This window comes from Silene latifolia, chromosome 9 (genome assembly GCF_048544455.1).
Source record: "Silene latifolia isolate original U9 population chromosome 9, ASM4854445v1, whole genome shotgun sequence".
Taxonomy (NCBI): Eukaryota; Viridiplantae; Streptophyta; class Magnoliopsida; order Caryophyllales; family Caryophyllaceae; genus Silene; species Silene latifolia.
Genome location: NC_133534.1, coordinates 49,650,938 through 49,663,461, shown reverse-complemented (window position 1 = coordinate 49,663,461; position 12,524 = coordinate 49,650,938). Strand labels below are relative to the sequence as shown.

The 12,524-nt window shown below is 34.0% G+C and overlaps 1 protein-coding gene across 1 annotated transcript in view; it reads right to left on the bottom strand.

Moving 5' to 3' along the window:
* Positions 1–2,474, bottom strand: part of LOC141599737 (pleiotropic drug resistance protein 1-like) — a 43,533-nt gene extending 41,059 nt beyond the window's left edge. The window contains exon 1 of the mRNA XM_074419846.1: positions 2,043–2,474. Within this exon, the coding sequence (XP_074275947.1) occupies positions 2,043–2,368 (326 nt within the window). The 5' untranslated portion in view covers positions 2,369–2,474. The remainder of the gene's footprint in view (positions 1–2,042) is intronic.
* Between the last annotated feature and the right edge of the window lie 10,050 nt (positions 2,475–12,524).

Genomic DNA, 12,524 nt, shown 5'->3' with positions numbered 1-12,524 from the left:
AGATTCCACATGGTCCCTACAAAACTCCACGTGGCACACACTCACTGGCCTGTGTACCAAGGGCCTTGTACACCCCGTGTACATGTAGCCTTTTCGACCATTTTCAGAGGAGCTTCCCAACAAAAAGTAAGGGTAAATTGTGTTGTTCCCTTTGGGGAGTTCCCAAAATTTTATGTATAAATGTGGAACCTCATTATTGCATAAATGTAGTTATAAATTGGGGAGGGTAGATGGAAAATTAGTGGAAAATAAGGTGGACGAATAAGAAAAAGAGAGATAAAATATGGGGAACCCCATTGTTGCGGATGCTCTAAAGCTTCGCCGTGAACAACAATTGCTTTTTCCACATTAACATGAAATCTCATATCTACTAAAATAATACTCTCTCCCATCCAATTCAAAGGTAACACTAATTTACTTTTCCTCTCATAAAAAGTAGGTTCATATTACCTTTAGATTGGATGAGAGGGAGTAGGAAAATCTCTCATTTTTCCTGCCTAAAACACTACAATCTATAATGGGCCTGATTTTTGTATTCTCCTCAATAGGTATCTTGGGTTACAAGTGAGTCTATTCTTAAATTGAAATATTTTGAGAATCGAAATGTAAAATATGTATAAATTTGTCCTACATAAAATTTATCTCTAGGATTTTATGAAAAAAAAATAAATTTTACAATAAAAAGTTGTGACTAATAAATATATCGTTGAAAAGAATTTATATAATAAGATCAATAGATTTGTATAGAAAATAGTTTCATTAAAATAAAATTTTCATGTCGTTAAAAACTTCAATTTTTTAATTAATTTTGTAGTTTTTTTTTCTCAAATTAATACAGTATACAAGAATGAGACATGAGAAATTAATGAATTGTTAATTTAAAATTTATAAATAGTACCCTAAAAAAGTAAAACTTTATATATACCGTGCATAGATGGCAAGGGTCTAAACTAGTGTTTATTATAGAATTTATAACTTTCTAAACATCAAACAACCACTATATATACCATGGGCGGATTTGGCAAGAGGACAATAAGAGCATGTGGCCACCTAGAGCTGGCCAGGTGCGGCCGCTTGGCCCATCCTGCTTGGTCCGCAATTTAAGCGGGCTTGAACATAAATATATATTAAATTAACGGGTAATGGACAAACAAAATAGGCCCTCTAGAATTAATGGACGGGTATGGACTAAGAGAAATGTCTATGGTCCGGCCCACTAGGCCCGCTTCAAAAAAATATTTTCATATTTTATTAATATGACAAGTTGACAACTTCTTTAACATAAAAAAAAAGTGTATAACATAATATGCTAACTATTTTCTTAGATAAACTTAAGCAAAATAAAGTTGAGCCCAAAAAAAAATTATAAATCTATCCCGTTCAATCTTTATAATAGGTAGTTTTTTTAGCATAACAATCGAGTTTTTTGGTTATACTTTTGAGCCCACGAGTTGACGAGTAGGCCGACCTATTTTAATGGGCGGATATGAACAGTCAAACTAGGCTCGTTATAATCAACACAGGCAACCAATTTGGGTCCGTTGAACAATTTTTTTAAGTCTAAACCCATATCCATGATTGACCCAAATCCGCTCCTGATCACCTCTATGCCCACCCCTATGGTTTAAGGAAATAAAAGTATTATGTTTAGCAATTGTAGTTACTAGTTAGTGTATCAACTATCAATTAGGTAGATAGAAAGCTTAAGTTCAATACTTGGGGAGATTAAACGAATTGTAATTTTCCATTTTAAAAAGTGATACAAAATTATACTCCGTATTAGAAAATAAATATAAAATAAAATACTAATTTTGTACCCCTCTATAACAAAATTGCATATTCACAAGTCATAAATAGTTCTATAAGATTGCTCTTAGCGAGATTTATATCTAAACCCCTACACATTTCACCCAGATTTTAACAAGAAGACCCATTGTTGGGGCTTTTCAAGCCATCTAATGAAGTTATTATTATGACAATTTTTTAAATTTGGGGATAGTTTTAAGTTTTAACCACTATTTAACAAACACAAGAATATATACCTTTCAATACGACCCTTGAGCTTCATTAAAAAGTTCTCGTTATCATCCTCAGTGATATGAACCAACCTTTCCAAAAGGTTTTTCTTGTCATGAAATCCAAGATTATTAACATCAATTTCATTAGCAACGCCACGAGACGACGTCAATATACCCTTCCTTAAACGATCATACGTAGGCAGCTTCTCAAGAGCTGCCCATCTTAGAGCTTCTTCATCGTTTTCGTCTCGTATCGATCTCGAGAACACATCTCCTCCACTACTCCTCCATACTGATGAACTATTCCTCCTTAAACTACCTCCAAACTTTGCTATATCAGCCCCGTCCATTGTGCCTGGACAGTTGCTATTTATAGATTATATGATAAAATTGAGACGATTTTATTAAAACAGAATAGTATTATGGTTAATTTAGTTGTGTATGACGTTCGTTATAATTTTTGTTGTGGTTTTCGGCTTAGGTGGTGAGAGGGCTTTTATAATGTACGTAGTACAACTTTTTTATACGTGGACGTAATGTGTTTGCATGAATGCATGCCAAATCAATACTATATCAATAATCAATAATCAATAATCAATACTATATATTAATTCCAGAAACTAAGGGATTTCAATGTAATTAAAGAAATTTATACAAATTAAATATACCATATAGTTTTAAATCGATAGCACCGTGTGATGGACCTGATAAAGGGACCTCAATGTAAATATTATATAGTTTTGGTTAAAAGTATAATATAAAGATGCCTTGATGAAGAATATTTATGGAAACTACATTAAATTAAAATAATTAAATTTAGAAAACACAATAATATAGTGATTTTCCTTAAAATTAACATGCCCCACTTATGGAATTAATTAGTACCATCATAGATTTATAAATTAAGCTAAATGTAGTAAAAGTAATAGTAGCAGCAACGAGATTAATAAAATTAATGGTATTAATGTGGGAGTAGTGACAGTTATAATAATGACAGTGGGAGTAGTGAATGTAACAACGAATATAGTGAAAGTAACAGTGATGAGAAAAAGTATGAACAATTAAATAACCAATCGACTCAAGGAAATATTTTATTTATTTAAATATAGGCCGGATAAAATTAACGAGAATAATGAATTTAACAAAAAAAAAAATAGAGAACTTAGTAAAAGAAACAATAGTAACCACGGGAGTAGTGAACGTAATGATATTAACAAAGAATGTCGTGAAAGTAATAATATTAATAGCGGGGTAGTGAACATGTCTCATAATTTGAAAATAAGTTCTACATTTCATCATAATTATAAGATATGTCATAGAAAAATATTATACTAATAGACTAATAGTAAACGTGTGAGTTAGACAACCCCAACATAGTTTATTTCATTAAAAATAAAATTTAACGGTAAATAGAGGTAGCCCGGGCGAAGCCGGGCACCAAACCTAGTATATATTAATTCCAGAAACCAATGGACTTCCATGTAATTAAATAAATCTACACACATTAATTATACTATATAGTTTTAAATCAATAGCGTCGTGTGATGGACCTGAACAAGGGACTTCAAAGTAAATATTATATAGTTTTGGTTAAAAGTATAAATTTAGAGAATATTAGAATATAGCGAGTTTCCTTAAAATAAATGGGTTCCACTTATGGTATTAATTAGTATAAATATGTTAATTATTTAACATACATAAATATAATATAAGTATGTGTTATATTTTGGAAACTATTAAAAGCTAAGTAAATCAATTCAGGTTTCCAAAAAAATATAATATTCCATAATTCATTAGATTTGTAATTTAATTAGTAAATAATAATGATTGCTCTTAAATAATATTCTAATCTAATATTTCAGATTTATTTAAATATATAACTCTAATACAACTAGATAATCAACTATTATGATAGTAACCTTCCATGTGAGTAGTAAAAGCAACAATAATATATAGCAACGAGAGTAATAAAAGTCATACTAGCAGCAACAAGTGTAGTGAAATTAACAATAATAAATGCGGGAGTAGTGAAAGAAAAAATAATGATGGCGGAAGAAGTGAAAGTAATAGTACTCACAACACATGTAATGAAAGTAACAGTAGGAACAACGGAAAGAGTATGAAAAATTAACTAACAATTCGATTTTAAGAAAATATTAATTTATTTAAATATACGAGCTTGACAAAACTAACGGGTTAACCGTAAAAATAGCAGGAATAGTAAAACAAACAACAGTAACCGAAGAAGTAGTGAACGTAATAGTATTAACAGGGGATGTAGTGAAATTAATAATATTAATAGCGGAAGAGGTGAACGTGTCTCATAATTTGTTGATTAATTTTACCTCTCATCATAATTTCAATATATAAATTGTAAATGTATGTGTTAACCAAATTTAGAGAAATTATATTTCATAGAAAAATAAAATTTAAATGTTAAATAAAGGTAGCCCGGGCGTAGCCGGCCACCAAACCTAGTACTTATTAATTACAAAACCAAGGAACTTTAATGTAATTAAAGAAATTTATACAAATTAATTATACTATATAATTTTAAATCGATAGCACCGTGTGATGGACCTGATAAAGGGACCTCAATGTAAATATTATATAGTTTTGGTTAAAAGTATAATATAAAGATGCCTTGATGAAGAATACTTATGGAAACTACATTAAATTAAAGTAATTATTTTTAGAAAACACAATAATATAGTGATTTTCTTTAAAATTAACATGCCCCGCTTATAGAATTAATTAGTATCATCATAGAATTATAAATTAAATTAAATGTAGTAAAAGTAATAGTAGCAGCAACGAGATTAATAAAATTAACGGTATTAATGTGGGTGTAGTGACAGTTAAAATAATGACAGTGGGAGTAGTGAATGTAACGACGAATGTACTGAAAGTAACAATGGCAACAATGAGAAAAAGAATGAACAATTAAATAACCAATCGACTCAAGGAAATATTTTATTTATTTAAATATAGGTCGGATAAAATTAATGGGAATAATAATGAATTTAACAGGAAAAAATAGAGGAATTAGTAAAAGAAACAATAGTAACCACGAGAGTAGTGAACGTAATGATATTAACAAAGAATGTCGTGAAGGTAATAATATTAATAGCGGGGCATTGAATGTGTCTCATAATTTGAAAATAAATTTTACATTTCATCATAATTATTACAAGATATTCTATAGAAAAATATATTACTACTAGTAAACGTGTGAGTTAGACAACTCCAACATAGTTTATTTCATTGAAAATAAAATTTAACGGTAAAAAGAGCTAGCCCGGGCGAAACCGGGCACCAAACCTAGTTCTTTATAAATAGTTAGTCTTTCTTAAAAAGTACTCCGTAGTATGCATTAATATTAAAACAGATTAAATATTATTTTACATAGATATATAGTACGAGTTTTTTTTTATTTTTTTATATACATTCTGCTTTTGTCTTTCCATCTTATATAAGTATATTTGACCCGCTTAATCTTAAGTAAATATCCGTCTTGAATAAAAATTTTACATTTATAAAAGCTTTAACGTCAAGAAAGTAAAATAAATTGTACTATATATAAATTAAGTACACGTACAGAGTAATATTATTCAATTACTATTTGAAAAGCACAACAACTTGGATATTCAATACAATAAGTAATAAAGTTACTCCCATTTAAAATCAAATTTTCTAAAATTACTTCTTTATAAAAAAAAATTTAAAAATTACTCCTTTAAAATATATCCATAAAAATTACATCCACACTCTAACTTTGGTGATTGATTCCGCCGATTTTTGAACTCTTCCTTCATTTATCTACATAATTATATCTTTTTAAGTAAAAATTGACTTGGTTACACATGGAAATATGGAATAAGTACACGTAGAGAATAAGCGGCATTATTTATTTCAAAGTAGAAATTAGGACTTGGGCGGATGATACTTTGCGACCTTCTGTTGACTTTCTATCCAATGTAATTTCTTTTCTATTTAACACGACAAAGACTCGAAGTCACTAAAATGCTGCACATGGAAAATGCATAGACCAACAAGTCCACAACTTATTTTATTCAACAAGTATTCCGTCTTAAAGTTTCAACAGCCTTATTTGAATCACAAAATCTCATTTGTGACGGCACGTATTCATCACTTTAGAGTGATGGATACCATTTTCCCTCACAAATGACCCAAATAGAGGAGAGAGGGAAGCACATGGGGGTGCCCCTACCTTGTCCCCCCTATCCGTTTTGTAAGTGGTATTATCCGTCACTTGCTCCGACCCGTTTTCAGCAAGACTAATTGTATTTGAATATTTTTATTGTAAAATCTAATTATTTAATAGCAAACTATTATAATTAGTATTTATTATTCAAGTAATTTTTTATCAAAAATAATCATATTTAGTTGTAAATAGATCACATGTGAACCGCTTAAAACATTCAAATGAAAATAAGCGTTTAAAGGATCACAAAATTTCATTGAAGACGGGCGATATCCGTCACAAGCTTGTGACGGATACCGTTTCCTCTCACAAAACACCCATAAAGAGGTGGGTGGGAAGCACATGGGGGGTGCCCCACCTTGTCCCCCTCTCCTGTTTTGTGAGAGGTCTTCAGCTTATAACGAGATTAGCCCGTCACAAGCAAGACGCTTTGTTAAAGGATACCTTCTTATTCAAAGTAATCCTATCCTATTTTCACCCTTTTCAACGGGAAATAACAACAGCATGTTTTTTTTGTCAAAACACTAATCAATTTACTGTTGACAATACTCATTCTTAATTAACTCTACTCACTATAATTATTACTCCCTCTGTTCCGTTATTTATAGTCCTTTTTTTATATTGAGGTGTCTCAGTAATTTGTTGTCATTTCTATTTTAAGAATGAACTTGATGAATAATTTGATCATCCACACTCATTTTGTTCCACTTGTCATTTAGTAATTGGTCCATTATTCTTTCCTTGATCTTTGTGCCAAAATAAAAGGATAATAATTGACCGGAACGGAGGGAATATTATTAATCACATGTATTTAGGTTTGTAAAATACAGAGGTGTTATCAGTCTAGACCTGACAAAACGGGTCGGGTTTGGGTCGGGGTCGGGTCGGGTCAGTTCGGGTTTCTCATTGATTTCGGGTTAACTCGGGTCGGGACGGGTCATTTCGGGTTTATTGGTCGGAGTTTCGGATCAAGCGGGTCGGGTTGTTTTTGGTCGGGTCAATTTCGGGTCAATGAATAATCGAGAAATTGTCATTTCAAGTCTTTTCGGTTCAATTAGAGTTATATTTGACGGGTCATTTTCGGGTTTGGTGGTTTCAGATCGGGTTATTTTCGGGTCAGGCCAGTTCGGGTCAAGAAAGCTCGGGTCATGTTCGGGTCGGGTCAATTCGGGTTTTCGGGTCACATTCGGGTGATGTAGTTCGGGTCACTTCGGGTCTCGGGTCAGTCTTTTCGTGTTGCTTTTGCCAGGTCTAGTGTTATGGCAATAAATCACAGGATCGAATCCCCCTTCTCCTCTATTGTATTAACTCCACTCACTATAAGTATGTGTTTCGTTAGACAAAAAAAGAATACTGACATATTAAGAAATACATAATTTATTTTCGCAGTACGATTTTAACTCAATACTGTACCTTTTCAGTGAGGATCCTCTGTCCCATTTGGTGTCCCATTCTGTGTGCCACACCACTTAGCTTCCAACACCTCAACAAATTAATATATATATTGTAATATTTTATTTTGCCATAAGTGACGTGTCGAAATATAAGTGGTGTGGCACACAGAATGGGACACCAAAGTGGGACAGAGGATCCTCACTGGTACCTTTTGCACAATATTTTCCATTTGTATACCCTTTTATCGAAAAAAACTCTAAAACTAATTAAACTAATTCTCTCAAACCTAGCAGCTCAATTGAATCGAATGTGAACTCATCATCATTAATTTTGATAACGAAATCATTAATTAAATGTTGACGAACTCATTGCCAATTGATTAATAACAAAAACCATCAAAATTATATGAGGACTGACAAATTATTGTGACACCGTAAACAAGTTAATCAAAGTTAATTGTAATATGAGCCATATAGTAATAATAATAGTGATGTTCTCGTATTTTGCATTGATATACTCATGGTTGATATATTGGACGGCAAATCATGCAATGTTGATCAAGAGTGTTATGTTGATTGATGATTAATTGCGATATGCTCAATCATGAGGCTGATGATTAAGAGCACACCTCACATGATTGAGGATCAGTTTTGAGTGGTCAAAGGAGGGTAATGGACGGTGGTGGTGGTGGTGGTACGCAAGGGGAAGGTGGTGATGAGCGGTGATGGTGACAGACTAAAGTCGTATGCCTCAAATTAACAATTTATCACTTAAATCCAAATACTAAACAGTAGTAAAGCGGAAATAAGGGTCGAACCCAAGGGAATCAGATTAACAGTTTATGCAAATTATAATGTAGGACAAGTCGACCTCTAATGTAATCAAAGATCGTAGTAACAAAAGGGAGAAATTTGAGTTGATTTACTACCGAACTAAAATGATAATTAAGTAATAAAGCTAAAAACTTTCGGTGTGTCGAATGATTTAAAAGGTCTTAGAGTCAAGCATACATCCATACGCAATAGCAATTGGTCATTGTAAGACGGTTTCAATTACTAATCTTGATTACTCTATCGTGGATACAAAATTATAATCCTCCTTACGAATAGTTAATTAAAACGAATCCCGTTCTTAATCAACCCTAATTCTAAAACAACCCTAACAATGCAGTTAAAGGTTTAATTCAACAATAGCAATATAATTTAGAGAATTCGATAGAGAATTAATAGTGCATACAATCCAGTCGTTGCACTTTAGAAATTTATGTGAATTGCTTCTAAGAACTAGTATTAACGTATCCCGTTCAATATTAATTCCCAGTTGTTATCAATGTAAAGTTAATCAATAAATCTTATTCAATTAACAATACTAACATTAGAACGAAGAAATCGATTACTAGTTGTACACCTAGCAATTATCAACCAACATTCATATAATTAAGAACTAAGCAATTCACAATAATCAAGATTAAGAACTAAAACATTCAAACTCACAATCGGATATTGAGTAATTCAATTGCTTGAATCCAAGATGAAGGATTAGTTTTACATAGTCTTGATGAATAATAATAGGGTTTTTTCCTGATAGTTTTCTAAATAATACTTGAATGAATCCCCCAAAAGCAATCATCGAAAGCTAAGTACTTAACCTAATAAAAATAGTAATAATAATAATAAGTCTAGAAATAATAATAAAATAAAGTTTAGGAAAATAAAGCACAAAAGTCGTCCTTGGCTTAATTGAGGCGCGGGCGACCATCCGCGACCCGCGCGCAAGTTGGGTGGATTTTGCTAAAAACGCAGCTTCTCCTCTTTCCTTGCTATTTGCTTCCGTCTTGCTTCACGGAGATTTGGGCCTGTTTTATCAACTCGTACCGGGCCTTATTTGCACATCTTCTCTTGCCAACCATACTAGCACACATCTCAAAAACCAACATCAACCCAACACATTCCTAAACTTGTTAATCCATAATTCTACCAAATTACTCCAAATTAATATCAAAACAATAAAATGGTAAATTATGCAATTACAAGTCTAAACTTCATTTTTCCTTCCAAAACTCCTCATAAATCACCACTCTTAACATATACCAAATACGTCATATCAAACTTCCCCACACTTAGACCTTTGCTCGCCCCCCGAGCTTTCTTAATCAATAACCACACCCTAGGTCTTACAAGAGAAACATGGAGAAATCCGATCACAAGCAAATCAAAACGACTCTCTCTTGCCCTCCTTATACCATCTAAGTAATGTCAATGTCACCAAAGCTCCAACATCACCACAAAGCACAACTCAAAATGTTATCAACAAGAATTATTTAGCAAATCTGGCACATCTACGCTCCTTATCTCTCCAACCTAACCAAAAATTCACATGGTTCACAATAATAATCTTATCACAACCAAAAAGATGGATCGCACCAAACAAGCAAAATTCATGTGAACAATCCTAAGCACCTCTACTCCTTACTAGCACAAGACCCCAAACCGCTTTAGCAAGGTGCTCACAACAACAACACACCGCGGTTCTCCTCACCGTAGCCACTAATCCTACCCGGCCAACCTTCTTTATCACCCTTCTTATGTCGCCTCACCAAAAATAGGAAGAATTAATGTGTTTTTTTTCTAGATTTCTCATTTTGCCTAGAGCGCCCGTCTTTGCGGGTTTTCACTCTAGCTATTACCTTACACTAACTCTCGTGGCACGCAACTCGTTTCTTCATTTTACCCGGAGCGCCCTTTCGGGTTTTCACTCCGTCCTCGGCCACTTTTCCCATTTTTGCCTAGGAGCCCTTTCGGGTTTTCACCTAGCAGGGTCTTTCTCTTTTCTTTTTTTTCCTTCTTCATTTTTTTTCATTTTCTGCTTTTTTTTTTTTTTTTTTTTTTTTTTTTTTTTTTTTTTTTTTTTCACAGCATAAATGAATAAAAACAACTACTCCCTCCTATTCTACATAAACTTCCCTCTTTCCTTTTTTATCTATTCACAATATCTTCCCTATTTCCTTATTTAGTAAAGTTTTATACTTATTTTAACCACCTTACCCCACAACAATAGTCCACCTCACCCACAACAATACTTATTTTAATCACCTCACCCACAATACCTTACCTCTCTCCAATTACCAAATCTCACTACAATACTTTACCTTATTTTAATCCATCTCCTTAATTCTAATGCCCCCCATGAATAGGGAGGTTTATCTAGAATAGGAGGGAGTATTATGCAAAAGGAAACTATATACAATGAGTGTAACTCCCTTCCTCACGCTTGAACAAGACTTTGTCCTCAAATGTGTGAAAATGAGACAAATCAAAAAGAAAGGAAAGGGAGCACCTCATAAGCTCAAGAATGGGAAGAGGAAGTAGCGCCACGTGAGTGAGCCTCACGGGCCGCTTTCCTAGCCAATCGGGCCTTCTTCTTAGAAGCTAGCTCAACATAGAATTCCGAAGAAGGCTCCATGTATTCCCCTGGATACTTCTTCAAGTAAAACCAGTTCACACACCGGCTAATCTCAGCAAAAAGACGGGAATTATCTAAACTCTCTTCTTGCATACCTTCCACTCACCCCACTTCTCAAAATCTGAGGAACAAATGGGACCTGATGAACTAGATGGATTGAGCATCCCAAGAGTGGAAGACACTAGTGGTGTCTCCCGATTTTCAACATGTTCCGAACCTCCGTGAGCGACACCCTGTGGAATGTAGAAATGGGCCGGAGTTGGCCCCAATGGCAATGGCCGGCCCTTAACTACGCTAAGTAATTTCAAGTAATGACGATGATTAGTACCAACGGTCTATACATATGCCGCATAATCAGCCACATACACAATCATATCACAGCTCCGCATAAACTCCACACTAACAGATGTTTCTCCGGCAACCATGTCATCGGGATCCTTAATTTTAAAGTGACGAGCAATTAAAATAACCATGCCTCCCAACGGAATATTTCCAGATGCAGCTTTTTGGTGCTTCTCACACCCGGAAAGAAAGATCTCAAGCCAATCCGGGTAACTCTGACTCTCGGGCATCATTGCCCACAAGTAGTTCAAATCCGCCTTGGGCAAGTGTGTCAGTTCTCCCTTGCATAAGAAAGTAGAATTCAACACTCGATGAATGTAGCGAAGGGCGAGGTGAGGAATATCAGCATTTCTCACCCGCGGTATGGTATCCTCCTCCCCCCTTTAGTGCCTTCCAAAAAATTTCTTGCTCTTGTGAGCTCAATTTCTTAAATTCGCCGTCTCCTTTATCATCAATCCCAAAAATTTCCCTCGAACTCATCATAAGTCAACTCCCTCTCCTCTCCCTCAAGGTGACCGGTGGTCCTAGGTAGGTCATCATCTCTATGAACTTCCAATATCGAAAGGAATTCTAAGGTAAACCTCCGAAAAATGGGCACCTTACGGTCACAAAAGCTCCCAAACCAACCCTGTCAAGCAATTCCTCCACCGCACCCTCAATCCCTAGTAATTGAGTAGCAAAGGGATCGATAAACTTAGTAGCCATAATGACCCTATCATATAAAATTCTCTACACCTTATGTTGAGCACTCAAATTCTTGCACCCCATAAAATCAACAATCGATGTCTTTTGTTTTTTAGTACCCATAGCAACAATAGTCAGCAACTTCACAACAATTTCCCAACAACAACTTCAGCAATAAACCAACTATATCCAGCAAACAACAATTAGTCACCAACTTTGGAAACTTATAGCTTAATATCACAAAACAACACTCCAATTTCAGCGATATGTCAATGAGAAACTCCCCTAATTCCAACAACAATTCAATAACTCAATAAGAGGAAAAGCAACTCAACAATATACACCTTTTCTCAAGAGTAAACTAGATTAATTCAAGTTAACTCAACCAAACCTTGAAA